General features: G+C 45.0%; 14 protein-coding genes across 14 annotated transcripts; 8 read left to right on the top strand and 6 right to left on the bottom strand.

The window, feature by feature from the left end:
- Window positions 1–343: 343 nt before the first annotated feature.
- On the bottom strand, window positions 344–2,076 carry JR316_0003858 (NAD-capped RNA hydrolase; the record flags this gene model as incomplete). Its single annotated transcript, XM_047889628.1, has 7 exons — window positions 344–678; window positions 733–820; window positions 874–1,017; window positions 1,070–1,166; window positions 1,219–1,331; window positions 1,384–2,008; window positions 2,066–2,076. The coding sequence occupies 7 exons, from the start codon at window positions 2,074–2,076 to the stop codon at window positions 344–346; spliced, it is 1,413 nt and encodes a 470-aa protein (XP_047752002.1).
- Window positions 2,077–2,903: 827 nt separating this feature from the next.
- Window positions 2,904–5,148, top strand: JR316_0003857 (Type-1 glutamine synthetase 2; the record flags this gene model as incomplete). Its single annotated transcript, XM_047889627.1, has 10 exons — window positions 2,904–2,985; window positions 3,320–3,590; window positions 3,866–3,942; window positions 3,992–4,146; window positions 4,197–4,213; window positions 4,263–4,426; window positions 4,486–4,496; window positions 4,551–4,844; window positions 4,906–5,071; window positions 5,123–5,148. The coding sequence occupies 10 exons, from the start codon at window positions 2,904–2,906 to the stop codon at window positions 5,146–5,148; spliced, it is 1,263 nt and encodes a 420-aa protein (XP_047752001.1).
- Window positions 5,149–5,368: 220 nt separating this feature from the next.
- On the bottom strand, window positions 5,369–6,339 carry JR316_0003856 (uncharacterized protein; the record flags this gene model as incomplete). Its single annotated transcript, XM_047889626.1, has 5 exons — window positions 5,369–5,419; window positions 5,499–5,715; window positions 5,772–5,927; window positions 5,996–6,227; window positions 6,282–6,339. The coding sequence occupies 5 exons, from the start codon at window positions 6,337–6,339 to the stop codon at window positions 5,369–5,371; spliced, it is 714 nt and encodes a 237-aa protein (XP_047752000.1).
- A 342-nt stretch (window positions 6,340–6,681) lies between these two features.
- JR316_0003855 (54S ribosomal protein L27, mitochondrial) lies at window positions 6,682–7,273 on the bottom strand (the record flags this gene model as incomplete). Its single annotated transcript, XM_047889625.1, has 4 exons — window positions 6,682–6,894; window positions 6,950–7,017; window positions 7,075–7,167; window positions 7,216–7,273. 4 exons carry the CDS (start codon window positions 7,271–7,273, stop codon window positions 6,682–6,684), a joined length of 432 nt encoding a protein of 143 aa, XP_047751999.1.
- Window positions 7,274–7,443: 170 nt separating this feature from the next.
- JR316_0003854 (E3 ubiquitin ligase complex SCF subunit sconC) lies at window positions 7,444–8,258 on the top strand (the record flags this gene model as incomplete). Its single annotated transcript, XM_047889624.1, has 6 exons — window positions 7,444–7,534; window positions 7,613–7,674; window positions 7,745–7,932; window positions 7,994–8,096; window positions 8,157–8,177; window positions 8,238–8,258. The coding sequence occupies 6 exons, from the start codon at window positions 7,444–7,446 to the stop codon at window positions 8,256–8,258; spliced, it is 486 nt and encodes a 161-aa protein (XP_047751998.1).
- Window positions 8,259–8,550: 292 nt separating this feature from the next.
- On the top strand, window positions 8,551–10,409 carry JR316_0003853 (mRNA-capping enzyme subunit alpha; the record flags this gene model as incomplete). The annotated part of the gene is made up of 10 exons (XM_047889623.1): window positions 8,551–8,657; window positions 8,730–8,792; window positions 8,856–8,943; window positions 9,002–9,133; window positions 9,189–9,272; window positions 9,325–9,404; window positions 9,455–9,595; window positions 9,648–9,836; window positions 9,927–10,098; window positions 10,173–10,409. The coding sequence occupies 10 exons, from the start codon at window positions 8,551–8,553 to the stop codon at window positions 10,407–10,409; spliced, it is 1,293 nt and encodes a 430-aa protein (XP_047751997.1).
- A 1,590-nt stretch (window positions 10,410–11,999) lies between these two features.
- JR316_0003852 (uncharacterized protein) lies at window positions 12,000–13,381 on the top strand (the record flags this gene model as incomplete). Its single annotated transcript, XM_047889622.1, has 2 exons — window positions 12,000–12,038; window positions 12,101–13,381. 2 exons carry the CDS (start codon window positions 12,000–12,002, stop codon window positions 13,379–13,381), a joined length of 1,320 nt encoding a protein of 439 aa, XP_047751996.1.
- A 202-nt stretch (window positions 13,382–13,583) lies between these two features.
- JR316_0003851 (Dynactin subunit 6) lies at window positions 13,584–14,328 on the bottom strand (the record flags this gene model as incomplete). The annotated part of the gene is made up of 5 exons (XM_047889621.1): window positions 13,584–13,873; window positions 13,926–13,978; window positions 14,031–14,130; window positions 14,185–14,264; window positions 14,318–14,328. The coding sequence occupies 5 exons, from the start codon at window positions 14,326–14,328 to the stop codon at window positions 13,584–13,586; spliced, it is 534 nt and encodes a 177-aa protein (XP_047751995.1).
- Window positions 14,329–14,403: 75 nt separating this feature from the next.
- Window positions 14,404–15,446, top strand: JR316_0003850 (uncharacterized protein; the record flags this gene model as incomplete). Its single annotated transcript, XM_047889620.1, has 4 exons — window positions 14,404–14,593; window positions 14,654–14,770; window positions 14,830–15,036; window positions 15,091–15,446. The coding sequence occupies 4 exons, from the start codon at window positions 14,404–14,406 to the stop codon at window positions 15,444–15,446; spliced, it is 870 nt and encodes a 289-aa protein (XP_047751994.1).
- A 50-nt stretch (window positions 15,447–15,496) lies between these two features.
- Window positions 15,497–16,936, bottom strand: JR316_0003849 (uncharacterized protein; the record flags this gene model as incomplete). The annotated part of the gene is made up of 6 exons (XM_047889619.1): window positions 15,497–15,782; window positions 15,835–16,075; window positions 16,128–16,248; window positions 16,462–16,563; window positions 16,618–16,763; window positions 16,816–16,936. The coding sequence occupies 6 exons, from the start codon at window positions 16,934–16,936 to the stop codon at window positions 15,497–15,499; spliced, it is 1,017 nt and encodes a 338-aa protein (XP_047751993.1).
- A 563-nt stretch (window positions 16,937–17,499) lies between these two features.
- Window positions 17,500–19,260, top strand: JR316_0003848 (uncharacterized protein; the record flags this gene model as incomplete). Its single annotated transcript, XM_047889618.1, has 3 exons — window positions 17,500–18,195; window positions 18,253–18,927; window positions 18,988–19,260. The coding sequence occupies 3 exons, from the start codon at window positions 17,500–17,502 to the stop codon at window positions 19,258–19,260; spliced, it is 1,644 nt and encodes a 547-aa protein (XP_047751992.1).
- A 52-nt stretch (window positions 19,261–19,312) lies between these two features.
- Window positions 19,313–22,637, bottom strand: JR316_0003847 (uncharacterized protein; the record flags this gene model as incomplete). The annotated part of the gene is made up of 14 exons (XM_047889617.1): window positions 19,313–19,698; window positions 19,751–19,996; window positions 20,046–20,165; window positions 20,224–20,363; window positions 20,424–20,634; window positions 20,692–20,811; window positions 20,864–20,937; window positions 20,987–21,159; window positions 21,214–21,281; window positions 21,337–21,477; window positions 21,527–21,748; window positions 21,798–22,062; window positions 22,112–22,445; window positions 22,507–22,637. The coding sequence occupies 14 exons, from the start codon at window positions 22,635–22,637 to the stop codon at window positions 19,313–19,315; spliced, it is 2,631 nt and encodes an 876-aa protein (XP_047751991.1).
- A 232-nt stretch (window positions 22,638–22,869) lies between these two features.
- On the top strand, window positions 22,870–23,402 carry JR316_0003846 (uncharacterized protein; the record flags this gene model as incomplete). The annotated part of the gene is made up of 2 exons (XM_047889616.1): window positions 22,870–22,995; window positions 23,061–23,402. The coding sequence occupies 2 exons, from the start codon at window positions 22,870–22,872 to the stop codon at window positions 23,400–23,402; spliced, it is 468 nt and encodes a 155-aa protein (XP_047751990.1).
- Window positions 23,403–23,954: 552 nt separating this feature from the next.
- Window positions 23,955–27,700, top strand: JR316_0003845 (N-alpha-acetyltransferase 25, NatB auxiliary subunit; the record flags this gene model as incomplete). The annotated part of the gene is made up of 20 exons (XM_047889615.1): window positions 23,955–23,997; window positions 24,044–24,129; window positions 24,183–24,321; window positions 24,372–24,490; window positions 24,548–24,622; window positions 24,675–24,973; window positions 25,020–25,234; window positions 25,284–25,435; window positions 25,496–25,610; window positions 25,822–25,842; window positions 25,901–26,082; window positions 26,137–26,184; window positions 26,235–26,391; window positions 26,444–26,544; window positions 26,595–26,777; window positions 26,832–27,078; window positions 27,131–27,207; window positions 27,257–27,331; window positions 27,390–27,539; window positions 27,587–27,700. The coding sequence occupies 20 exons, from the start codon at window positions 23,955–23,957 to the stop codon at window positions 27,698–27,700; spliced, it is 2,598 nt and encodes an 865-aa protein (XP_047751989.1).
- Window positions 27,701–27,864: the final 164 nt, after the last annotated feature.

Genomic DNA, 27,864 nt, shown 5'->3' with positions numbered 1-27,864 from the left:
ATTCAAGTTTCATTTCTCTTTTTACTTACCTATGTTGCCCATTGTTATCTCGCTCTCGTCTTTGTCTCCCTCACGACCCCGTTACGACCCTTTTTTTCTCTCTCTGCCCATTTCTTTCTGTTCTCTCAGAAATAAATCAAAGTCAATATTGTCTTACTCTGCCCCTGGCCCTGGCCCTGGTGAAAAGTCTTCATTTCATCCTTATCCGTAATCTCATTTTACGGAAAAAGGCTGTCACCCGACCTAAAGAACATAGATTAAAGTACACGTTGCTTTAAAGTGTACGCAAATTGGCGACAAAAAGTTTTTTTGATAATGTAAAGCAGCATGACAATGCAATTATCTATAGATTTCCCCTTTGTATAGGTGCCTCTGGTGGAAATCCGATCTTCCCATCGACCCAATCCCGAATCAAAACACCTGCGATTGCAGTCAGAGGTGGTAGACGGAAGGGTGGCTCTTCGGTAACAATAGCCTCCTGTGTTTGCTCGACTGCAGGTGTCGAGACTTCAGACGGAGTCAACGCTACTGCAGCTGGTTCGGCTGCGAGTTTTTGCTCCGTGTTAGGACGTCCATCAACAATCTCTGCCATCTTCTTGTAGTCTGCTTTTCTAAATGTAGTACCTGTATTATGATTTAAAACCGCACGAACTTCCTCCCGGCTAAACCATCGAGCATCTGCAAATATAGTTACAGAATGGTCCCAATGTTTGACTGATCAAGGTTACACACCAACAAGCTCATTGTCCAGGTCAGTCCTGATCGGTTTGGTGGAATCCGCACGAGCATAGAATCCAACCATCAAGTTTGCAGGATAAGGCTGTCAAGTGACAAGTCAATGAATGTATGGGGTCCTGAATCATTTCTACTGACCCAAGGCTGGCCTGAATGATACTTCACATTCCAGACTCGGACGCCGGCTTCCTCCCACATCTCTCGCGCTACAGCATCTTCAAAAGACTCTCCAGGCTCTATAAAACCAGCAAGAGCAGAATAAAACTTTCCGGGGAATCTTCTCTGTTTAAAATGGTAAATACGGTCAACGCGCAAAGTCAACACTGAGACTTACCCCTCTGCCGAGCAATACCTTCTCTCCGGTCTCATCTATAGCGATCATGATGACTACTGCGTCAGTTCTAGGATGTGTAAAATTATGCAATCCTTTGCTATGAGTGGAATCAGAGATACGGAAAAGAGGGGAAAGAAGGACATGCATACGTTGTAGGGCAAGGCTTTTTATTGCCATTATCCGTCCATGGAAGAAGCGATGTACAAGATATTTTCCATCCACCCCACATTGAATATGTAGGCGAGCCACAACCTGCACAAAACTAACTTTTTGTCAGATGAACGCGTCCAAGCGGCCTACAAAAACATGGGTACCTTGTTCCGTTGATTCCAATCAACAAGACTTCTGGCGGAGGCAAAGATTGCAGCAGTTATAGGATCCATGACAGACATAAGAGCCCTGGGCTCTGACCAACTCAGCGACTTCCCCTCAGCTGCTATAGAGGTTGCATCCAATATTTCTTGCAAATTTTCGGGAGGGTACTCTAAATCGGCAATGTCGAAAGCAAAGTAGGGTGTGCCTTCAAGTCTCTTTATGGCTTCTTGAGGGTCTTTGAATTCAGAAGAAGGGAGTGCTGACGTGCTGTCTTCAGTCTGAGGCTCATGTACGCCAAGGAATACGACCGGAGGACCGAGATGTCGGGCCGCCTCTGTAGGTGAGTGTCGAGAGTGTTCGTCACCGTCTTTCTCAATAACCAGCTCTCCTGGCTTTTCAGCCTGACCGAAATATGGTTCCGGTCCAAGAAATGACTTGACATCGGCAGTACTGAGGTATATCGGGTACGGCTTGCTAGATCCACTGGACGCTACAAGAGGTTCCCCTGCCTTGAATAAAAGCCACTTGGTGGAGGGAACAGTAATAACGGCGTTGAGAAACGAGTGCGATGTACGAAGCCATGACAATCGATTTAGCGGTGAACCACCATACATATTCACATGCCTATGAAAGTGTTCTATCAGTGTGTTGTCAATGGAAAAAGAACATATGGAAACTAACGTTTCAGGCATTTTCGAAAAGTGTAAGACTTTGAAGGTGATGAAGATGAGAAATAACAATCAGGAATTGAGCTTGGTGATTCTACCACTTCTGCACCGAAAGATAAGACCTGCCGTCCATGATTGATAAGTCATCATTGACATTTCTGAGTAAGCGTTCGGGCGGATTGGACGTCCAATAAGCCGAAGACCACCAAGTCTTGAGAGCATTCTACATGGACCCACAGGCCATTGATGAAGGATAGCGAGAAGAAGGTGATGGTATTCGTTCAAGGATGACTGTCAATTAAAGTTGGTTCGAAAGGATCACCGGATTCTCATTTATCATATCATCGCACATCAACGTGCCACTACGACAAGATGGCAGAGGTGCATAAGCTATTCAGGTGGTAGATTCAACTCAAATTCTGATAGTCTGCCAAAGTCATACACTTCAAGAATTCAAAGTCTTTGATTCTCGGAGCTAGCTCGCAAGCTGGCTTTAATATACGACTTCGATAGGCGCGTGGCGCGAGGCGCGAGATTCGTTGCGCGTTGAGATTATTCTGACTCGTACCTTGCTCTGAATCCTTCGCTGTCAACGCTGGAGCATTTCGAACATGATCATTGAGGTGTATTGATGTGGGTGTCTCATGAGACGTTACCCAGAAAGTTGACGAAGGGGCGGAGGCCCAGTGGTGAGCAAACCAAGACAAGGACGATGACGGTCGAATCACGCGGAGGAATTCATTGTACATACATTCCCCTTTTGGTGATCTACTACATCATAGAAGAGTCGCCTCAACAAGTAACAATGAACTTGCTTGACCTTATACTGCTTTACCACGCTCATCGCCAGAATGTCTCCTACACAAATCGCACTAAAATCATTTGATGAACTGAAGGAGGCTCTCAATGGGGAACCCAAGATCAAAGTTGCTGGTGAGTTGGATGCAACGCCAACCCATAACAAAGTTAATCCTTATCTTTTCATTTGCTCCGTGTCCCTAAGGCGTTGACGGTGAAGTCATCTCACTCTTTTCTGTTATTCGGGGAACTGAGTAACTTCTAACCAGTCGATGGCGTGCTGCGAGGTAAATTTATGGTGCGATTTGAAACAGTCATTAACTTGCATCTATCGCTCGGCTTCTGATCTTTACAATACACAGTCAACCGAAAAATTCCTGAGTGCCGCCAAATCAGATGGATTCGGATTCTGCAGTGTTATTTTGTATGTTGGAAACCGCTACCGGCTGATTCGCACCTCTGATTCCAGACTATGTTAATAGTGGATGGGACATCCATGATGCTGTGTATTCGAAAGAACTCTTGATTTCGAACAAGGCCAATGGATATCGAGATATCACTGCAATCATAGACCTCTCCTCATTCCGTCGCATACCCTGGGAACGAAATGTTCCTTTTTTCCTTGTTTCTTTTCTGGATCCAGACACCAAAGCGCCGCTCCCGGTAGACCCGCGCGGTGTGCTCAAGTTGACCACAGATCAAGCCGACAGCATGGGCTATCAGTGCTACTCAGGTGTCGAGTATGAGGTATTGCAAACTTTCTTAACATTCAGAAAGCTGTTGTGTTGACTTTGGGTGATTCAATAGTACTTTAATTTCAAAGGTATTCACTTTTGGTTAATAGTATCTGGAGCACGCTGATTTTGTCGGTCTACAGAGACTGCACAGTCAGTGGCAGAGAAGAACTTCACAAACCTTCATCCTTTGACCCCAGGAAGTTAGGACACAATCAATCAACTCAGATGTAGTTCATTCGACTGACTTCAAATCAAGTGCATGGATATTCGTTACTTAGGACTCAACTCAACAATGACTACTTCCACGACTTGTTCGACGAAAGCCTCAAATTTGATGTTCAGATCGAAGGACACCGTAAGATTCATATCCTAGGTTTCGGTGATCCTACCTACACATCTATTAGATACCGAAACTGGTCCAGGAGTTCTAGAGACCGCACTTGCTTATACCTCAGCTTTGAGAATGGCTGACAATGCCATTCTATTCAAATATATTGCCAAAAGTGTCGGTATGAAGCATGGTATAATACCCAGCTTTATGGCCAAGCCATGGGGTGGAGTAAGTTCTCCAAAGCACACTGCTGTTTCTATACGCTAACACTTATCAAGCTTCCTGGTTGTAGCGGGTAAGCCTGCAAACGTATAAACAAACGTCTTACCTAACCTTTTCACCAGACATGTCCATGTATCGCTCAGAAACAAAAAAGGCCGAAACATCTTTGCTGTCACGGACGAGGAATTGAAAAGTGGGAGGCCCAATGCCACTAATGAAGATACGAAGTTTATCAGTCAGGAAGCGGAATGGTTCCTTGCTGGAATACTTGATGGAATTGCTGACGGTGCGACATTGTTTTTTCGAACTTCCTTGTTTCTAGTACTCATTTACTTTGCACCCCAGTCATGCCTGCGGTATCGATGCTTTACAACCTACGAATGAACTACAAGGTCACTGACGTTGTTTAGGTCGTGCCTACTATCAACGGTTACAAACGCCTCGTCGGCGGAGAGGCCTTCTGGGCGCCTAATGCTGTGACATATGGCTACGATTCTCGAGCAGCTTCGATCAGGATCATCTCGCCGCCATCTTGTCCACCTGCAGGGACACGGATGGAAGTGCGTATCCCAGGGGCAGACATGAACCCTTACTTTGCTCTAAGCGCCATATTCAGACTTGGCTTGCGAGGCATCAATAAAAAGCTCGCACTCCCTGGCCCACCCATCACTCATTTTAGCCCGGAAGATAGAAGCAATGGAAAGGTGTGTTACTCTTGACAATCAATATACAAAGGAGATGGCTCATCGTCGGGGGTTGAATAAGATCAAGATGCTACCCACATCGTTGGAGTCTGCCACTGCCCGCATGATGCGTCCTGATAGCATCGCACGTGAACCTGAAGTGTTTGGAAACGACTTTGTTGATCATTATGGCGGTACTCGAGAGCATGAAGTCAAGCTTTGGAACGAGGCTGTGACTAATTGGGAAGGTAAGTTTTTTCTTTACACTCTTCTGATGCATTGTGGCTGAATTGTAATAGTTGAACGATACCTTGAACTTGCTTGAAAATTTTGGACGTTTCTTTTGTTCAGGGATCTGTAATCGAGGAATTTTTGTTTGTATCAAATACCTAGAGAAATCAAAATAGTCTGAACCAATATTTATATGGAAGCGCGCACAGAACTCTTTCCATGTTAAATGCGCTTTGTAAACAATTATTCCTAAATATATAGCAGAAGCCATGTATGCTGCCGCTAAAACAAGATGATAGAACAAAATGAGCTCTTTACTTCTTTGATGTTGATTTTTGGAACCATTTGATGAACTGCGGCACATCCTGAAGAAAAGGTGATTAGGCAAGCCATGTTAGTATATAAACTGCGGAACCGAAGCTAAATAACGGAGATAGCACGCACTGAGGCAATTTTCTTAGCCATAGTGCTCTCAACGAGGAAGTTGGGAATGTTGCCACCTGGGGTACTGGATGTAGCCATACGCCATTCCGTAGTACCGTCTTCCAGCTCCATGACTCTCTCAACGCTAACATAGCGACCCTTGGTACCTTTTTCTTCGAGGAGGTGGAGTTCTTCATCACCTTTAGACGTTAAATCAATGGAAAGAGATACGATCAACCTGGAACAGCATGGTTGAGATCGAGCCATTGTTTGACATCATCGGTAAGAATTCACCCTGTTCGTGGTTTCTCTTCAGAGAGATGGACAACCTGAACCACAGTAAAAACGCGAGGTGAAACTGGTGGGAGGAAGGTATAGTAGAGTGTCCAAATGGAGGCAGTCGGAGACAGTTCTTTTATTTTGTTGACTTTCTGAATTTCATGTATAAACCTTTTCCAATGAAAATTTGATAAGCATGGTAACAGAACCGACGGACGGAGGAAAGGAGGAAAACACACTGTAGCTCATTTTCCGCCTTGTTACGGGATAGTTTTTCCCAAAGCTGATCGAAAGTGATTTCGTCTGGTTTGTGCACACTGTAACGGCAATGCCAAGGAGCGCCGTCGCCTGCAAGTTTGCCACGAGTGCTGGTCTTGACGACGTCGAAGTATGTTTTTCCGGCTTTCCACGACACCGACGACTCTATCAATGTCTTTCCTTCAGCAATTATCCTTTCCTCTGGAGGTATCTCTGCACAGAACAAAGTTAATTTCCTATTCTTTGAGCATCCCACTTCACACATACCAGACGGCTTCAAGGGCGTGATGGTGAGCAAAGGTGTCGGATTTGCCTCGGTGGTCATCGTGGTGGTGGTGGTTGCGCCTTGAGAAAGGAAGGATATCGGGATGCTTTAAGGCGGTATCGAACCGTTGCCCTGTGAATGTGACTATTTATAGAGCCGAGGACATGTTTATGATCTTCGTAGCCCTTCGACTGCGGTGCACAATGCTAAGAGTTCTGAAGCACTTCAAACACAAAAGAACAGAAGCAGAAAGAGCAACAGGGTCCATCAACAACACAGCTTCAGATTTTTTTTACAAGCCTGGATTTATTAAGATTAGGTGTTTAAGCCTCTAATGAGATGATATAAATACACAGCTGACAGCACCGACGAGCATCAATCCAACCTACACTGGCTGGGTATCTAGCTGGTAGAAAGCGAGAACTCGGGGCTGTTTCGATCTACCATGCCGCAGAAACGACTGCGCCCGCGGGTGGCCTCGTCGCGTGGAAGTTTATCTCCGCGTTCGAGCACAACGCCAACATATTTGCGCTCCCCTCTCATATGCTTTTCCTTGTAGAAACGAACAAAGCCCGGCACTGTGGCATATATTGTGTGATCACGTCCCATTTTTACCTAAACAGACCGGGGGTCAGTAATAGTCTCATTCCGGAATCGGGACGGGACGTACATGTTGGCCAGGATGGAACAATGTGCCGCGCTGTCTCACAATGATATTGCCAGGAAGAACAAATTGGTCTAAATGGGACGACGTCCTTAGTCGCATTATGACAGAGTACAATGGCAAGACAATACCAGAGAATTTTTTGACACCTAGGCGTTTGCCAGGGGAACCACCATGATTGTGGACTGTGCCGCCAGCGCGCTTTGTAGCAGTACGAACGGCCCCTGTACCAAGTCAGTCAATGCGACGAAGACGAGAGTAAAAGGCCCAACCTAGAAAAGTGAAGGGCGACCGTTTGGCCAAGTCTATACAACGAGTTAGAAAGGACATTCTTCGTTGTAATACTAGTCGCGTTGACTCGAAAAAGATAATAAAGCACGGACCCTTGGGACCGTCGGCTATCACCGAACCACACACAACCAATTTATAAAGGTATCCTTTCACCTAGAACAATCACTTACTCTGACTCTATACCACCCCTTATATCCTTTCCCTTCAAAATGGTTCTTCTCGTCACCTCCGACAACGAACAATTCAACGCCGACAAGGATGTTGTCGAGCGCTCGGTTTTGATTAAGAACATGCTTGAGGGTGCGTGGATAACTGCTGTGCAATTATGTGTTTGCAAGCATTCCTGTTCGACTTGTCCATTGATCGTGTTTTCTCTAGATGTTGGCGAGTCTGACCAGCCCATCCCTTTGCCCAATGTCTCATCCAGTGTCATGAAGAAGGTGCGCTGAGCACGCTCATTTATGTCTTTATCACGACACTGAGTACGTGCGCCACTCGTTCTAAATCTAGGTTCTGGAGTACTGCGAACACCATCGTGGCGAGCCCCTTCCCGCAGCTGACGCTGACCAGAGCCAAGACGAGACGAGAAAACGCACGACTGATATCAGTGAATGGGACCAAAAATTCATTACGGTAGACCAGGAGATGCTGTTCGAAATCATTCTTGCGGCCAATTACCTCGACATCAAATCACTTCTGTAAGCCGCCGTGTATTGACTCACTCCCACGTGTCACTAATTAGGTCGGACTACCCCACAGCGATGTTGGATGTAAGACCGTCGCTAACATGATCAAGGGCAAGACCCCCGAGGAGATTCGCAAGCTCTTCAATATTGTTAACGACTTCACACCCGAGGAGGAGGTTAGTAGTTTTTGCACAATCACATCGATCAGTATCTCATCGAGTTCTTCCTATCATCAGGCCCAGATCAAGAAGGAGAACGTAAGCGCTCATTTTTTATCAGAGCATCAGCAAGGAAACTAATGTTTTTGCTCCTATTAGGAATGGGCAGAGGACCGATGATTTTAGTTGTTATTTCTGTTATCCTGTTACATCGCTGTTTATCATGTACTTCTGAATGACATTTCTTTTTCTCATCTGATCATCTGTGGGTTGCGATGTGGGCGACAATGAGAACGAGGCTTCTCTTAAGTTAGCCGAAAGGAGGTCAGCTTACTTAAGATTTACGGCAAGCACGGGACTTTGTGTGTTGGAGGTTTTTAGGCGTTGCAGGGTGTAATAGTTGCTCTCTACTTATATAAACGCCTTATCAAGGCCCTGCTTGCATGAACTCTCTACATCCACCACCACTATAATGCCCATACCAAAACTCCCCGGAATCGTTGTTCCAAAGTACTCTGACCAGGACAAATGGCTCAAAATGCATGTCGCTCGCTTGTGTCAGTTCGATAATCACGAAAGGCAGGTCATGCTGATCCTTTCTTACTCCCGTGCGGCGTTAACCATAATCCTCGAATGCCTGCCTCTTTTTAGATTTCCCGGAAGCCAGCCTGTCAGTTTTGCCTCTAGTGACTTAGCAAAATTAGAAACCCAAGAGTGCGCCATTTCTCAGTATTTAGCTCTCACGCACCTCTCTAAAACTCGCTTTCTTTGTGGCAGTTTCTGGGTCTGCGAAAAGTCGGATGGCATTCGAGTACTTTTCCTCGTGGTAACTAACCTGGATAACAATGATCAAACGGCCTATCTGGTAACGCGCCCTTTTACGCGTCGCGGAGCAAGTGACTCACTTTTTTGACGTGCACTAGATAGACAGACACAATGAATACCGTCAAATCGAAGGCTTCTTCTTTCCCCACCATGAAAATCCCCAATTGCCGCTTCGAAGTAGCCTTGTCGACGGAGAACTTGTCATTGATGTTGATCCACGGACGAAACAGGTGCGTACAGCCCCTGCAGCATTGCAACAAATGGGTCTAACTTTTGCTGCTATAGGAAAAGATGCGGTTCCTCGCCTTCGATTGCCTTGTAATCGATGATCAGAACGTTATGTCAAGGCCCTTAGACAAGAGATACGGAGTCAGGTCTTTCCTGCGATTATCAGTCGGGAGGTTGCTGACGTTTCGTCCAGAGATTGAAGCAATGGTTTTTCAAACCCCATGCAAAAATGTTGATGGATCACCCCAAGATGATGGAAGTGCAGCCTTTTAGGTACATTTTGCACCTATCTAACTTCGTTCTCACCGTTCACTGGATTTCAGTATCAAAGTTAAAGACACCAGATTATCATATCACGTTGAGAATGTCTTCAACGATGACATTCCTGCTCTGCAGCATGGCAACGATGGGCTTATTTACACCTGCGTGAATTCGCCGTATACACCCGGCACTGACCCCAACATGTATGCCCGATTGTATCCAACACGTCGCCTCATTACTCAACTTCTATTTCAGATTGAAGTGGAAACCACCATCCGAGAATTCGATCGACTTCAAACTTGTGCTTCGTTTCCCTCCCACACGATACGATGAAGACGAGCCAGACTGGACTGCTAAACCTGTGTTCTTGTTACACGTCTGGAACGGGGGCGGGAGGTATGAGCTTTATGATGACATGTATGTAAATGATGACGAATGGGAGGAGTAAGTACTAACCTGACTTGACTTATTTCCGAGCCAGTTGTAAAAGAAGTTTCTTGTGCATCGCTAACATTTTGTTCTCCGTTTCCATAGGTTAAAGAAGTCCGGCGAACAGGTTGACGACCGGATAGTAGAAGTCCACTGGGATTCCAATATTTCGCGATGGCGAATGATGCGCTTTAGAGACGACAAACCGAATGGAAATCACAAAAGTGTCGTCGAAAACATTATATCTAGCATTGCAGATGGGGTTGAAAAGGAAGCGGTATGTGCTCTGTCAACTCAGTCATCTAACTCCCCATGGCTTACCGTATACTATATTGCTGCATAAAACTACAGCTTCTTGAAAGATCAAATGCTATCCGAGCAGCATGGAAAGCCCGCCTTGGACAACCCCAGCAGCCACAGCCACAGGCGCACCAGTACCCACACACAAATCAAATGCGACCTCCACCTGTTCCTGCTTCCATTACACTGGGCACTACACCGCGCCTAGAATTCCGATATGGTCCACTTGCACAATCGCGCTGGAGCAAAGTCGCCGGACCTCCCATCGTCCTGGGCATGAAACGCTGAAAACCCCATATCACAATACCCTCGTCGATGGCCACGGCTCCGCCTTACTCTTACTCCTTTTGCTGTTGTATTTGAAAATATCGACCATTCGTTCTTCTTGGTACGGCCTTGGACCACCACTTCGTCCATTTTCCGTCCAATCTCATTACAATACTTCGTGGATTAACCAAAATCCCTCCCAAGGATGCCCCACAAACTGCACTATCATAGACTATCCTTTGTCATTCTCGGTCCGGTATCTTTGCGCGATGGTCATCGCGATGCCTTTCAATCTCTCAATTCAATTGAGGTTGCGAAGGGACTCGTATTTCAAATCTAGGCGCTTAAACGAATTCATGATTCCCAGGTTGTACAGGACAAATTGCTCTGACGTAGGAGGGCTAAGACACTTGCTCTCCTTTGCATTCTTTCTCCCCTGTTCACCTATCATGTTCCTTCCCAAGTTGCTCCTCAATATCGTCACCAATGATCCTTGTTTTGACTTCGGTTTGTCTTCCTACACGAGTTCTGGTCGTCGGCATCGGTGTTGCATCATTCTCGACAATGTTATCACAAATGTTAATTCGACCAGATCCGACCATTCCGACCAAGGTCCAGAGGGGGCTTTAACAGCGAAAGAGCAAAGCAAGCGCTAGCGCTCGCGCCTGTGATTTTACTCCAGTGCGGCCGAGCATCATAGAATCAACCCAAATGATGCCCTGCGATATGTTCTTTATGATAACCCCACTGTATATATTTACGTAGACACATCTTCCTACATGGGAGAGCGACGACCAACCGAACGATGGGTGTTTTTTTAGCTCTTAATGTTGCTTTTCGATTACTGACCATCTTTTCCCATCCCATCGCATCCTGCTTTCTGATTTACACTATGTTTTCTTATTTTCCGCACATACATACTTCCATCTGGGATCGCTGTTAGCATATCATATCATACCATACCATACTATCATACCTCGAAAATAGACCCCTTGTATTACTGAAGTGGTTACCCGAACTTAAGAAAACACCGGACATGTATGTTCTTGATGATGTTCCCGGTGTCCTCGTCCATGTTGTTATCAGCCTTGAACTTTCTAACACAATCTTATCTACATCTTCCCCCCCTCCGAATCCTGTCCTGCAAATTGCTACTGACCATAGCGGGCACTGGCAGCCGATAAAACTTGACAGAAAATTGTGTTGCGCGATTTGAATGGACATCGATTTCGATTTCGAGAGTGGTACAACACAAAATGTACATAAAAGGATGAAAGAGGAAAAAAATTGACAGCAAAACAGAGAATGGGCGAGGCGAACTTGAAGGGTCGAGAGGAACGAAAATGGCAGATAAAAAAAACAAGGATAAATGGTAAAGGTTGCATTGGTATCAAAGTGCGTCTTTTCTTGTCCGATATTTATGTCTCAGGCCTTAACCGTGTCTGTCAGCCCTCGAGCGACGCGAGTCGCACCTCTTTTTTACTACACCACTAATCTCGAGCCGCTCCAAAATACCCTTCATGACGTGCCCTGCATCTTAAAAAACATTTACCAAACAAATTCTGCCTGCTCTGCAGCATTCTTTACACACACGAAACCTTTTCTCCTGATATGGAATCCTGGATGCACCGCAATACGGCAGTCATCGATGTTTGTAATTTTTGTCGTCATTCAAACTTGACGAACTTACAATACTTACAAAATTTTAACAGCCTCGGCAACCTAGATATGCCCCTATTTTACCAGTGGAAATATGGGAGAAGATTTTCGCATTTGCAACACATATACCCGGTTGCTTCGAAGTTGACGACGACTACGCTGCCATAGCCGCTTTCACTCGCGACCGCCATGGAATATGTCTCAGCAATCGATATAGAGAAGCGATGCAGGCGAAGCTTGCATTTTGCCTTGTCTGCAAATATTGGAGCAGAGTCGCACAGCCGATCATATTCGAACATCTTCGAATAAGGGCAGGAGAAGACGCCAGTCTCATTGCGGACACCCTAAAGAGGTTGTCACCACAGAAAGATTGTCGGGAAGGTCCTGGAAGATGGACGATTAGGATTGACCTCGTTCTGGAAGGAGTCCACGCGTGGTTACCCGAGCACACGATCGCGATGTCCCGTATTTTCAAACATTGTCCGAATCTCGCGTCTTTTTCCTCGGCTTTTTCGACAGACGAACCATGGACATACGAGCTTCCCAAAATTCTGAGGCGTCTCTCGCAAAATTCTAGATTGACGCGCCTGGAAGTCAAGGCTGACCATTGTATATTACCTATCATCGAGGAGACCTTGGGGAATCGCTTAGAAATATTGTGGCTAGTTCCTTGCCGCTGCTTGTTGTCGCTGGATCGTTTGAAGACAAGAATTGTTCTGCCCAACATCCGTGCCCTGATCGCGACAGCGGGATGCGAAACCTATATAAGTAGAATCGAGCTACCCAGCCTTCGGGCATGCATTTTGGGTTTAGCAACCATGGGCTTCCCCCTTATTAACAGAAGCTTGGTTCAATACTGCTCGATTTCCAACTCTTGGGGAGTCTTTGCCAACCTGAATGACTGGCCCAGTCTAACCACATTATCTGTCAACATTGGCGAGTTGGCGAACCTGAAGACTTCTTGGGAGAGGCATATCAGACATGAGCATTTGGAGTGCATCATGATAGAAAACATCGACCATATGCGTCGCCAAATGCTCATGATGAAGCTTGACGCCTGTACGGAGCTACTCATGCAGCTTGACGAAATGTTGACCTCCCTTTTGTCGCCGTATAATTTTCCGCACCTAAAGTGCGTGAAAATCTTTTTGTCTGTACAGGGTAGGAGCAATACGGCTCCTATACTTTTGGAGGAGGAAGAAAGTCTGTGGTATACCTGGTTAAATGCCTGCAATGACCGTGGGGTTCGTATCGAAGTATCAGGAGGAGCTATGGAATGGACCGGAGACGAATGGACAGATTATTCTCCAGATGAGGTGTTTGATATGCTGTAAGTACTTGTTTCATGCATCATCCAAATCGTCCGGAAAATCATGAGTATACACTTAGATTTACGCCCATTTCCACCGTGCAAGATAGTATAAGCAATTATTGATCTAGAGCGAGAGATATAGAACAAAGTAGAAAGCCGTGTAATCCTGTGATGTAACGTTAATTGAAGCATTACACTTTAAATTCCAGCCTAACAAACTGTTATCATGTTCCATCACCGCGCCTTAATCTGTTGAACTTGGGAAGCATTTCACGCAAATACTCGGCATGCTTTCGTCTAAGATCGGCCTCCTGCACTTTTCCTCTCCCACTCCATGTCCTTTGTTCTGCAGCAGGGCCATATATAACTGTGTAATCTTCGAGTGTTTGATCTTCCGTTGGGACTAGTAGCGCTCCAGCCCCAATCACGCAGTAAGACGTTACTCGAACTGTGTGGTGTACTCTTGAACGCGTTGAGAATGTATTAAAGTTTCCTATTGAAGGCGATTCAATGCCTGTAGGTACATCAGTACCTTGTCTGCGAAAGTGGTTTTAGAGACGACATACGGCATCCAATTTCAAAGAGGTTATCATCTCCAATACGCATTACTTCTTTACGCCTATGAGATGTTCAGAGTCGAAGCACCAGGTATGAATGCATCGGCGTATTACCTATTGACCAAGATCGCGCCCTCTTCAATTATGCAGCCCATTCCGATGACGATAGGACCGGCTATAGCAAATATTGTGGCTTTGGGGTGTACGATGGACCCTGTAAGAGAAATAAGCTGAGGGGAGAAAAATAATAGCTGTAACGCAGACTAACCTGAGCCAATGGTGATGTCTCCCTTCAGTTCGACATCCTGGCAAACAACTGCTTTGGAGTGGATTGTAAACTTGTCGCGGCTAGAAAGGGATATTAGCGACTGTCAAAGCTAACTTCAGAGATGAGGCAACACATTGGGGGCATGTATCGGGATCTCGGGTCAATGCAAAAAGATGAAGGTAGCTGGGTTTTTATTACAAGTGACTGTCGGACTCGGACATGAGAGCATCGAGCAGGTGCTGCTGCCGCCGGCTAAATGGACGCGTCTGTTTGGCCTCAGTTGGCTGGAGCCTCTCTGATCCGCATAACTTTGACAAAAATCTCAAAGGTTCACCTCAACTTGACTCTATCCATGGAACATTCACGACTGCAGACAATAGGTCTGGGTACCCTAACGATATGCAAGTCCGTCTTTGCTCTTGTCCAGCGAATGTCGAGCGGGGCTAATAAAATTCTTTCTATACAACAGCAGCCACTAGTGCCTTCGTGTCTGGAACATATGCTAGCATTCGAAAACTACCGCATCCAGGATTCATGGCCTTAACAGCTGCTGCCAACAGCGGTTTAACAGGTGTATCGTTCTTCGGTGCGATTTCCATCTGCTTTCTTCTCATCTTTCACAAATTCACCTGGACACATAACTAGGTTGCCGCGAATTTCTTGTTAGCCCGACGCTTAACCGTTTGGCGCCATGGTCACAATACGCTCACAGAAGGCAAGAGGCGGGCAGACCACTATCTCAAGATCCCTACTCCTCAAATACACCCGTTTCTCTATCCGACCTTCGAACGAACCAATTACTTGATAGTGCTATTAGTGGTGCCTCAGTTGTTGGAGTGTTTCATGCCATATGTAGGTCTTTACTTAATACTTAATTGCAATATATTGACCATTCTCGTACTAAAGCTAGGAAGCCAGGTGTCATCCCAGTAATGATAACTGCTGGAACAGTCTGTACCCTTCTTCAGTATGGCTTCAACGAACTGAACATCATCCGACTGAATTACATCTCGAAGTTGAGGGAGGAAAATAGACCTGCTATAGCAGACCCTTCTTCGCGGATTCAAAACAATTCAGCACCTCTTGAGGGTTCAGTGCACCTTCTGGAGTCCCTGCTAGGTTTTGTTGGATTCAAACCGATGCCAGACGAAGAATATCTGGAGAAGTTGAAGAAAACACGAGATTCACATTTGAGACGGATAGCAGCACTGGAACAGCAAGTCCGGGATGAACGAGAATTTGAGGAATCGAATAGACCATAGCACTGATAATTCGTGTTTTAGAGTATTTTTGGTTACCACACAGTATAATTTTATGAAGTGGAGGTTGGTGCGAGACTTTTGCCCTCCTGGTCTTGCGCAGGTTGGGGCGTTTCTTTCCAAACCTCAATAACGCCTCGACCTTTGGCAGAGAAACCACCTACTATGATACGCTTTTCGTCGGCGATCAAGGCGTTGACTTTTTCGATTCCGGGACTTGCTTTTTGCCACAGCTGTTGGAGAACAACGCTGCCTAGCACTTCGTCATAGATGAGACGGTACTGAGTAATGACCCCCATTAGGGTAGAGATTGTCAATTTTCGGTGTTCCGAAAAGGCCCTAGAAATAGTGTTAACTAAGGTACTGGAGGATGACTGGAATACAAACGCACATTGCCACAATAGGGCCTTCCGCGACTTTGATGAGAAGGATTTGATCTTCATCAAGACCTTCCCACATCTTGACCTTTTTTTTGGAAGATTTAGAACCTGGAAGGACTACTTTCTCTCCTCCAAATCCTATCCAAAGTCTACCATCGGCAATTCCAGCCGCTAGGACACCAGTATCTGACATGGCCATTGACATGACAAAAGGCGGAGAAAGCGAAATTTCACCCTCAAGGGCAAACGTGTCTTGAGGAAACTAGATAAGCGATAGATAGATGGAGGCTCAAAAAATAATCACCTATCTGTCGGCGAGAAAGGACTTTGCCTTGCACGAAGTCAAAGTGTAGCAAGATATTGTCATATCCACCGCTGATCAACTCCCGTGGCCGACCTGGAACGAATTTTACGCTGCCGCACACCTGAAGCAAAATTTATTAGAACTGAGGAAAGTTGGATGACAACCGTATTTACACTGTCATGTTTCGTTTCCATCTTCGTAATTGAATTGTTTGACAAGTCAAGGACACCCACAAAACCGGAATCCATGGTAAAGGCCAGATGACTTTTGTTCGCGTTCAAGGCAAGCTTATTAAGTCAACACGAATTCCATATAGCGATATAACTACACCCACCTCGTTCAACACATCTGCATCAGATTCTCCAACTTTAACTGAAACCAAGGCGCTTTCAAGAGTTTGGATCATGGGATCCGGATCGAACTTGAACTTGGAGATCTAAAAACAGTTATTGACACAGTTTTCACGGAATGAGCATCTTTGACGACCAACATGTTGCCCGTGTGCGACCCAAGCATCTCGAAGTTCTGAACCAGGTCTCTTCATACATACTATTGACGATACTTCTCCTCCAAGCCCTCTAACGGCCTTCAATACTTTATACGAGGACAGATCATAGACACGAAGAGATCCATCATCTGTACACGAAGTAAGTCATTTAATCGCAAAAGGCCAGTATATCAACCATACCACAGCCAGCAAATACATGTCCAGCATGTCCGAAGGCCAGAGATGATATATGTGCAGGTACAGTCAAGGTTTTGTCTAGTGTAAAATTGCGATCAACAGCGGGGCCGGCGTCCTGTTCCATTAGGAAGACTGTCAAAATATCTTGAAGGAGTCAGCGGTCGCGACTTAGAGATTCGACAGCGGTAAAGTCAGATCACTCCTGCTAACAAGGGCGATGGGATCTGAGTGACCACAGATTCACTGAACACGGATTGGGATTTTTGTCGTATACCGTATGTTCATCACATGACCTATTTAATATTGCAAGACGCGACGCGCGCCAGGACGACGCGACCTTATACATACATAAGTGTGCATGCAGGCTACCAGAATTTGTGAATTTCTTTCGAGATATTCTGAGGAAGTTGCCTGATAAAAATATTCCAAACCGACCAAGGGTTGAAGATCTCGAATTGAGCACGCTACCGGGCCGTGGTCCACGATGATCCACATGCTGCCGCGAACGGTCGCTTGGCAAAAATATTATAATGATCCACCTCTTTTTCTAATTTAAAATAAAGTCATCCATCAGCCTACAACAGCTCACACCACCCTCATGAGTCACACGGAAATGGCTTTGCCGGGCAGTGGTAAAAGTCTCATCATCCAAATCGACTTATTCTGTACGCCATCTTCCTCCTCAACATGGTTATGCCCTCCTCGACTTGGAAATTACGCCCTGGGCCAATTGTTGCGTGGGAACGACCTCTTGGTACAACGGAAACTGCGTTTTACTTAGATGCAATCTTCTGCCGTACAGCAGATACTTTGCAGCAAGCGGAAGTACAATTGCAACCACTGTCGACATCTCAAGACCTGCTTTGCCCATCTAATGTCGCGAAAGCATGGTCTTACATTAAACGCCAATATCCATTGATAGCTGCTGCATACGATGCTCACAGCGATGATTCGATTTACTTTGTCGTCACAGAAGAAAGTCTACGCACCATACGTCCTCGGGAAATAATATTTCAAAAGGTTTCATCCGCACAAGACGTTGAACGCATCGCAGAAAGGATAGTCGTGCAAGATCAGCTTCTTTCTGATAAATTACTGGCATGCCTTTTCATCCTAGAGAGAACAGACCTTCCGGGTGTTTTCCACATATTTTTCCATGTTGCCCATTCTATCGTCGATGGAATGGCCAACCTTACCCTCCTCAAAACCTTCCTGGATTCACTTTGTCGTGAAACCCACCCGGAGGTTAACTTAGAACATCGATTACAACTTTCAGTATCGTCAGAAAGTCTGGCACCCCACCTTAAATACAATGTGGCAAGGAGACGATGGCGTAAAGCCATTGCCAGTGTAATGGCAGCTAGAAGGGCCTCAAATCTCAAAGTAAGTCCAACCTTTACTATTCTTCATTTCGCAAAGTTCTCAAATAGATTACTGAAGGGCGGGCATACCCTCCCCCGAAAAGTATCACAAATCACACCTTACACCCCACCTCTCTCAAAAACATTAAGAACCACGTTGACTCCCGACAAATCTAACCTCATAATTGACAACTGTCGTAAAAACGGTTTGACATTCGGAAATGCGTATCCTGTCCTGGGGCAAATTGCACTCACCCGAGTGTTAGTAAGGCGATACCTACGCGGAGAAATAGACGAAGAGGAATGGCAGTTCAGAATAAGAGAACCGATGACCTCCGCTGGGCCTCTCAATTTGCGACCTTTTTTGGACAAGGATTGGTATGAAGCTGGCGGGTCATCCAACGTCTGCGTCTCAATTGGCTTCTTTTATTTTGCGCTTCCCACAATGCCGCTCGGTACGACACGCCTGCGACCAGGAATGAATATGCCTCATTTTGGAGACCTTCTTTCGAAGAAAAGATTTCTGTTCAGATGCAAGCAAGTCAGGGAGCAATCTATAGAAATTACGAAGCATCCATTATTTTTGGAATTTCAGGAAGTGGGTGCTCCTGCCAGGATACAAAGGAACAAAATTGCGGCTCGCCAATGGCTTGGAGGAGGACCTCCGAAGACTCTCAGTAATAAACCTATGTCGCCAATGGAACAGGCTACAGCCGGATTGGTTTTCTGCAATGGAGGTTCTAGTATGGGAAATGTAAGTTCCTTTTTGGTGAATGTCACAAGTTTCATTTACACTCTGAGTCATTTTATCAAGACCGACAAACTACTTCCAAGAACGTATCCATTAAGCCCACAAGACGGCAAAGAGGAACCTTTAATATCTTTGAAGTCGTCTACAACGAGATTGCGATGCCGACCCACAGAACTTTACCTTGGTGCATCAACTTCACATGATCATTTGACCTTAACCGTTTATTGGGACAATAATGTCTATGAAGAAGATATCGTAACAGAATGGTTGAACGAAGTCAAGTTGGCGGCTGAATTTTATTTGGGCTCCGATCAGACTATTCATTCAAAGCTGTAAACGTATGTATATATGCCAAATCGTAACCCTAAAATACAAAACCAAACACGGATTAGATAGTTGACGACCATGCCCCGCCACATACGCAACGTAGCTGCCACATAAGCTCATAGAGGTGCCATTTTGTGTGGACCCGTGGTCGAGGAGTAGCCGTGTTGCGGTCGATCACAGTCTTGCCCCCGCAGCGGAGGCATCGGTCCCTGGCAGTATGCTTAGGGATAGCCATTTTTGTGATGATATCCTTTTCATCGTTCTTCCGACGACCTGATAACAGGGATAGACGAGCCAATCCATCGATTAGATTATACGGCTTGATAAACAAGGCCGGTTTATTTAATAGCGACTCGGACTGTGAAATCTTGTTCAGTATCTCGGTAAGTTCGGTTTTCATCAAGTTGGTGGCACAGCACGCCGCCAGAGCCCTCCGACATTCTGAAGCTACACTTTGTGTTAGTTTTCAGAAGTTAACAGCGAGTATCAAAAGGCTCACCATCTAACTTTTGAGCGCTCTCCAAACTTTCCTGTAGAAGGGGTACCAGTCTCCCGAACTCAACACCTGAGTAATCGACCGAATCTACAAGGACCGACTGAGCGATTTGTGCATTGCCGCTACCAGCAGGTAAAGCAGCTAAGAATTCCCGAAAAGATTTGACGTGGTTCAATGAAGAAATGAAGTTCCGCAGAGCAAAAGGGTGGCAAAGGTTCAATAGAATTGGTTGTTCGAACAATCCAAAATCTATATACATGTTCAACAAACTAAATAGTATACAGTAATAGCAACACACCTGACTGTGATCCTTCTAAGGGTTCTGCAATAGCATTGCTGGCAAGGATACATGCTTTCATTAATTTCTCAGTGAACCCAATTACCCAGTTGCTAAACGCAATTAGTTGCCATACAGCATCTACAAACGACGGCAGTCAAATTCTCGTTGATGGGGAAGCAACAAGGAGGGGAACTACCTAGATCATACCCGTCACCTTCTTTGCTGTCTTCAAAAGCAGTGATACATGCGGACATGGAGCATATGTCATGCGCTGCTTGGCACCGGGATTGGAACAATTCATTTTCTGACTCTACGTTAGTAGACTCTGCTTTCAACCTTCGAATATAATAGTCAATGAAAAATACAAGAAAGCGCTGTTTTCTTAAACATACGTACTTATATATATCGGTCGCCACTCCCATAATGTCACAAATATATCGAGATGGTGAGTCGGTGCCATTGAAGTTTTCCAATAGTGCGAGAGCATTAGATAAGACAGTTGCTGCGTCGTCATTCGACATTTGTGGGCCACATATGGCATGAACAAGGTCTACTGTAGATCTATGTGAAAGAATGGCAGCGGCGAGTGCCCAAGATAAACGTGAAGCTACGCATCATCGTTAGGTTTGAACATATATCAACAGAGGTTTTCAAACAGATTTACACATCAATTCCGAGGAGATCAAGGTGGGAAGTGCATGCGTTTGAAGCGAAGGCCGAGTCAAAGAACATGAAAGCGTGCATATAAATTTTCGATTGGGCGAAATTGCGGCAAAGAATGGCACTGAATTTGTTGTGTGATATGGATAGCCACGAAAAGACTGGAATATGCTTACGGTCTTCTCCTAACTTTTCTAATGGAACCTCAACTGTAGCAGGGGAAAAATTGGCGCTTTCAGTAAACGTGGGTCTAGCAAACAATGTTAGAATGATTGAATGGCAAGATTATGAACACTAACATATTTAGCACGTGAACGTTCCCGACCACAGTGTTTTGCGGTTTATTTTTACCGTTGCCATAAGTCCCTGAGTAATGCAAAATATATGCGAATGCAAGTGTTCCTGTGTCCATGAATGGCTCAATGTGCGTTACAACACCGGCCTCTATCGTCCTCGTAGTTGAAAGTGAAGCCTGGGAAACATGAGTGAATGATGAATTTGAATTAAAAGTTTGATTTCTAACTACATGGCGAGTTGCATTGGTCTTGGTGAATGGTCCATAAAAATTAAGTAACGATGTTGGTGGTTTCTTGACTGTGCGGCGAATATGTCATGAATACATGCGTAGGACCCAGGCAAAAGAACATACAGTCATGAAAATCAGCAAAAGCCGTCATCAATCCTATCTTCCCTTTTTCAGGGGTTTTAGGCGAAGGGACGGATACCCATTCGAGGCTCGTCAAGGAGTACGGTGGACAATCAATATGGCTTAATTGAATTATCCCAAGCACTGTAGTTTTCGTCAGATATTATTAATTAGATTAAATGCAACTGATTACTTAGGGATTCGCCGTCGTATTTTATATAGCATTCGAAGATTTCGATGACTCCTTCGTCACCCCAATTCTCCCAGTCATTTGTTCTTTGATCTGCTGCGTTTGGATCCGTAGAATCTCCACCAGCTGAGAGATCCATATGATTGAACGGTGGGGCAGATATTGTAGGAGTAATTGAGGGAGCTGGTATACGTCGTGACTGGGATGCAATCATAATAATTGGATCTGATGACATTTCAGCAACACAATGATTGAAAAATAGGAAAATCCCCACCGTTATAACAAAGTCCTATAGCTGCATTCATACATTGTCTATGATTTGGGCTTTCGCCGTAGTCAAGTGGCGACATTCCTTCCTTCATTACACCAGGGACGTTCAACGATTTCTTAAGGGTCTTCAATGTGTTGGTATATTGTCGTAGATACGTAACATGAAGATAATTGTCTTCAGTGACAAAAAGCATTGTCATGTCTGCGACGGGTATCTTGGGTCCACGCAAGGGAAGGCGCGTCGGTCCACTTGGTGAGATATTTATCCACTGTTTCAAGGTAAACGTAATGTAACATTTGAAAAGGTGCATATCTTGCCTCTCTTTGCGATTCCAGCCACGAAACGGTCACAATACCACATCCTTTGAGACAAGTCCAAGAATCCTTCACTTGCCAATTGTCGATTTGATTGCCTCGCTTCCAAAGGCACGCGATGCCTTCACCCGTGCGTCGATAGAAATACGCAAGTAGCCATAAATCGTCCGGAGAAATTGAAATAAGAGTAGGGGGGTCATACAACGCGGGTGAATTGCTAATGGGTGCCGGAGATGGCAACACAAATTGTTTTGACGAGGAAAAATGGCGTCCAGTTATAAACGGTTGAGTTGCATGGGCAGTAAATATAACGGACGACCGTGACCACTGCACGGGGCTGCAAAGAGAGAACATTTTCAACTCGACAATAAACAAATAGTCGGAGGAATAAAACTTGCCGTTTGGGGTGCTCAAGCAAGGGATAGAAGTCCCACCAACCTGCGCGCCAGCTCTTAGGATCGGCCTCCACTCCCTTTCCTTTCTGAGGAGACGAGGGGCCCGTGTTCGATGAGTCTTGAATTATATCCATAGATCACGGTATATCTCCTGAGTTATAGGCTCGATAGAGCGTCGCCAAATCCTGCCCATGTAGCCTCTGAAGAGGCACAGCGGAACCTCGGACTGTATTGACACACAAGGACTTCATCCGAGTGCGGCGCTACAGTTAGGGTTCCCACGATTACAAATACACATGGATCATTAGATGCCTCCCCGTCTTGATTCGAGCGCGAGTCGAAGCGATTTACGCCTTTGCTCAAAACATGGCTACATTCACGCCGCGTCAAACCTCTAGAACATTAAATGGGAAACATACACAAGTTTTTATGCAAACCTTTGCGGACCGTATAGTCATTCTCGTAACACAAATAGGCAAAGTGGGCAATCTGGTGCTGATTTGTTCCTGATTTCCGACATTCTGTAAAGCTAAACAGGCGAAATAATTTATCGACAGATACAAGCAACGTTGCCTGCTACAGCAGTTCTTATACCTCGAGTGCCAGACCCAACACAACCCAATAAGCTTATTCTACCAGAATCGTCTCCTGCGATCCAATTGACACCACTTTTGGGAAGTGCTCCCTCACCTCACCAGCAAACTCTCCATTCATTATATGCCTCACAAATAGCAACAATCGTATGGACAGAAGAAGCATTGTTAGGTCTGGAAAGGTTGAGAAGGAGCGTCGTCGTTGGGCTCGCATTGTGCCAACGGCAAGGCGAAGACGATCCCCAAGGCGAACAAGAGGTCTTTCAGGGCGTCATGTCGATGTTGTATGACTTATTGAGATCATAATGATTGAGGTCATATCCGAGTGCAGTATGAATAGGCACAGATAATTAATGACATTTTCAGCGCGTCTCGTTCATTGTGCAGCCTCTGGAGCTGGCAATTGAACTTTTGTCTGCTTCTGCTGGTACTTGGCGTATTTCCATTTCAAAAGGTCCACCAATCTTTCGCCCTCCGGTCTCCCGGTCCTCGGATGAGTTTCATTGAGGTAAAAGGCCAGGAAACCAGTGAAAAGGCCGAGGAAGGGATCGATGCCGCTGGTGAACTCATACAATCAGTTTATATTATCATGTTGTGTAAAGCGACAGACCGTGTTAGCAAGTACGGTGGCATTCTTATGACAATAAATCAGACTTCGTTAGGGATAGTACTACGAATAGCGAGGTAGACATTACCTGGGTGGTTAGTCCAAATTAAATAAGCTCGTGGTTGAACCGGCCCTGACCAAGTTTGAAGCGAATTCGGAAACAAAATTTGGATATGATCGGCGAACTACGGTTAGTGCTTTAAGCTAGACCATAACACTCCTTCTACTTCTCAGCCTTTCTCATTTTCCAAATGTCTGCAGCAGCTCTCGACCGTCAGATAAAACCAATCTATGGTAACAGGATAACTTTGTCCACCCTCGATTTCTGACGAGTTCATAGATGCCTTGGACACCGGTTCGAACAAGTCGGCCATTGTTGCGTGCAACAAACTTCTCAAAAAGCACCCAAAGAACGAGTTGGTCAAGGTCATTTTACCTCTCTTCCTTAACTTGGGGAATTCTCAAACAAGTTATACCAGTCCTTAAAAGCACTCGCTCTGATTCGATCACAAAAAGTCGAAGAATCACTTGTCCTTTGTGACGAAGTTCTCGAAACAAAACCCACCGATGATGCAGTGTTGACAGCGATGATGCATGTTCTTCGTGGCCTAGGACGACGTACGTTATATTTTTTCGTGTTCCCATACGTGTTTTTAACTTTATGGAAGACAACGACTTGGTCACCATGTTCGAAGACGCCTTCAAAAAGCAACCAACAAATGAAGAACTTGGACAGCAAACTTTTTTTGCCAACGTCAGAGCCAACCATTGGAAATCCGCGCATCAGGTGTGTCTTGTTTTGTTCTGGTGGGTGTGTCATCGCGTTCTTACGACATTTGCTTAGATTGCGACGCGCATGTATAAACAATTTCAGGAAGAGCGTTATTTATACTGGAGTGTTATAAGTGCAGTCCTGCAGGTACGACATTACCATGGTTATTTTCTCCTTATAGTTTTTCAAGCCCTTATAGGCTAAAGACGCGAATACACCGCCAACCATGCGCCCTATTCTTTACAAACTTGCACATCGCCTGATTGCATCTTCACCTACTCCATCATATGTCAATGCTGAACGTTTCCATCTTCACCTCTCCATCCTCCGAGAACTAGAACTATGGGAAGAAGCTGACAAACTCATTGAGAGTGATGTTGGGAAAAGTATCTGCTCCACCAGTCTCGCGTGCGATGAGATTCGTCGCGCGATTATGATTCAGCAAGGCAGATATCAGCAGGAAGCTAAACGCGCAGAGCAACTAATAACAGAAAAGAAGTATGCGGCGTTATTTATTATATGAATTTGGCTTATGCTGGACCAGGGACCGTAATTGGTTGGAATTTCTCGCCGTTCTCGATGGTACCTTACCAGACACGACACCTTTAATAATTGGTGAAGCAGATGCCCGGGAAAAAGTAAATCACGCTCAGGAAATATTCTCCAAAATTGCCGAAGAGGATAGTACAAAAGATCGCTCTGGCCTTCTAGCACTGTTAGACCTCGAGAAACGAGCACGCCTTCACGGGTTGTCGCAAGGTCGGCACATAAATTTTCAATTTTTCGAGCCCGCTAACGCCCCATATAGAACCTACGCGAATGGTTTCACTACTGAAGCAATACTTTGAAAAGTTCGGAGACAAGGCTTGCTGCTTTGAGGATTTAAAACCCTTCGTGATTTTAGATGCAGAAAGTCTGTCCATATTACGTACATTCCTGGAGGCAATTCCGACAGCTTTTGTGAGTCGAACTAAATGCGAGGTGGACGCTCTCCGAGAAATTCTGACTGTCGGCAAACAGACCACAATCTCTGAACTGCGCCGCCTAATTAACTCTTTCAAACTTATTCGTTATACACTCTCTGAATCGGAGATTACGGCTGAGAAAGAGTTGATTCGTGTGGCCGCATACGCTCGTTATTACTTTGAGGGTCTCGCTCTTGGAGTTGGACTTCCTTCCACAGAACTTCAACCTGCTGACGATTTTGCCCTCTTGGCTGCAAATGCCTTCATCACCCTATGGAAATTGACTGGAAAGGATAACCACCTTTTGGATGCTACTTACTTGCTAGAATTTGCTCTTTCTAGAAGCAAGCAATCGTTTTTGACAAGATTGATTTTGATCAGGTTATACCGATTACTTGGCGAGTAATGGTTCCCTGGACAAGTTATGTATCAATTGTTGATTTATCTCCATCGCTTTTAGGTGCTCCTGCATTGGCTCTTGAGCATTACCGTGCTATGCACATTAAACAAGTCCAAAATGATACCCTTTCTCACCTGATTCTTTCTCGGGCGTCAACCTTTTCACTAGGTTCAATTGGTGACCTAACTTTATTGACCGAATGCCTGGAATCAACACAGATCTACCTGAGCAACACGCAAGAAGTAAGACCCCTGTATATTGTATATCAACACACTCGATTGAAACACTTTAATCAGACCGGTGACTTTATTGCTCGCGCTTTCCAGTCTGAAAAATACTCTCAGGTTAGAACAACATCTTCCTTTCGACTGTTCGCACATTTATCACTTTCTAGATACCCGAATTTATCGTCTTTGAAGAACGTTTGGACAATTCACTGCAGCGTGATACCGTGAAACTTGAACATATTCGTATGCGTATTGCGCATGAACCAGTCACAAACGATCTCATCGACATGGAGTTGATTGAATTGAAGTTTATATTTGATAGAGGTCAGTTGTGGTTTTACATTACTTTTCCTGATTAGTTAACACAGCGTCATAGAACACTCGGACAACCGTGATTTCGATATTCTTCCTAATTATCAACCAAAGGCTTCAAAAGATCTCAATGAACAAACATTACTGTTTGGAAAACCTGAAGGAGTAGGTTGCATCCACCTTGAATTATTCGGCTTTCTAATTTACCATTCTAGAGCAAATGGTTGTCATGTTTCCTCAAAGTCTATATCCGTGGATTCCAACAAGCCAGTGATATTGATGATACAGTGGAAGAAAAGCTGCTGATAGGGGATCGGCCAAAGAAAACTGCCAAATACGAAAATGGACTCACCCTTAAGGAAAGACTAATGCAACGGGGCCCAGAAGATTTTGCGGATGTAAGCATTCTATGATTTTTTCCCACTTCCATAATAACCCATGGTATGTACTAGCTCACTGAGGATGAAGCCAAGTTCATTGAATATATGAACGCCCTTATCGATTGGCTAGAGCCTTACCATAATTATGCCCGCCCTCCTCCTGATGTTGTCCTGGCTGAAGCGGCTAAGCAAACCGAACTAAAGACCGGACATCCATTGAAAGGGGTTGAGGTGCCAACGACAAACGGCCACCACAAAAAGGACGAAGAGCCTCCCACCATAATGGACGCCCCTGAAGTTGTTGTGAAATACTTTGATGGTAATTAATAACTCAACGTCATTGTCGATGAGAGATTGATTGGCGAAACAAGGTGTGAAGGAGCGACTGCCTGAAGCTATGAAGTCATCACCAAGTGAATTGCTTCATGTAGCCACCCTTGCTCAAGAGGTGTTTATCTCTATTAGCCAATGTGAACCGATGTTAACATTTTTCCTAGGCTTTCCTACTTCTAGTGGCTGTAACACTACGTTTCAAATCGCCTTCGGTCGTCAAAATCAATAAACTAAGCGGGGTAAGCATTTTTCAAAATTTTAGTAGAAAAATCCCTCATCTTAATATCTTCATAATAGCTCGTGCCTATTTTCAAGACACTTCGCACCAATGCATTGTCCGTTCTTCAATCTATATCCGCCGAGCTGGTTCTAAGGGGCAAGGCCGATGGCTCGTCCGACACACGAAATGCACTGATTTCTAATTGTTCCCCAATATTGACACCACAGGTAATACTGCGTTAGATTTATGGTTCCAGTTGACTAAAGATATTTAGATTGATCATGATTTCCTGTTCATTAATGCTAAAAAGATCGGCGACTCCCGTCGAAAAGTCTTGGATGGCATAGGTAATGGAATCACACGGATTCGTGCAGCCTATTCTGCGTAGGCATTTTAAACAAAAAATAGACTGACAGACCATTGTTTCTACGGATTCTCTCTCAACATTCGCTATACCTCCTCTCACTCGCCTAGTACTACCATTACTTGTATATCCATTCTTGTGAACTCGGTTTTCCTGGAACTAATGCTCGGTAAAATGTAGATTATCAG

This window comes from Psilocybe cubensis, chromosome 3, assembly GCF_017499595.1.
Source record: "Psilocybe cubensis strain MGC-MH-2018 chromosome 3, whole genome shotgun sequence".
NCBI lineage: Eukaryota > Fungi > Basidiomycota > Agaricomycetes > Agaricales > Agrocybaceae > Psilocybe > Psilocybe cubensis.
This window is presented reverse-complemented; position numbering and strand designations above follow the sequence as displayed.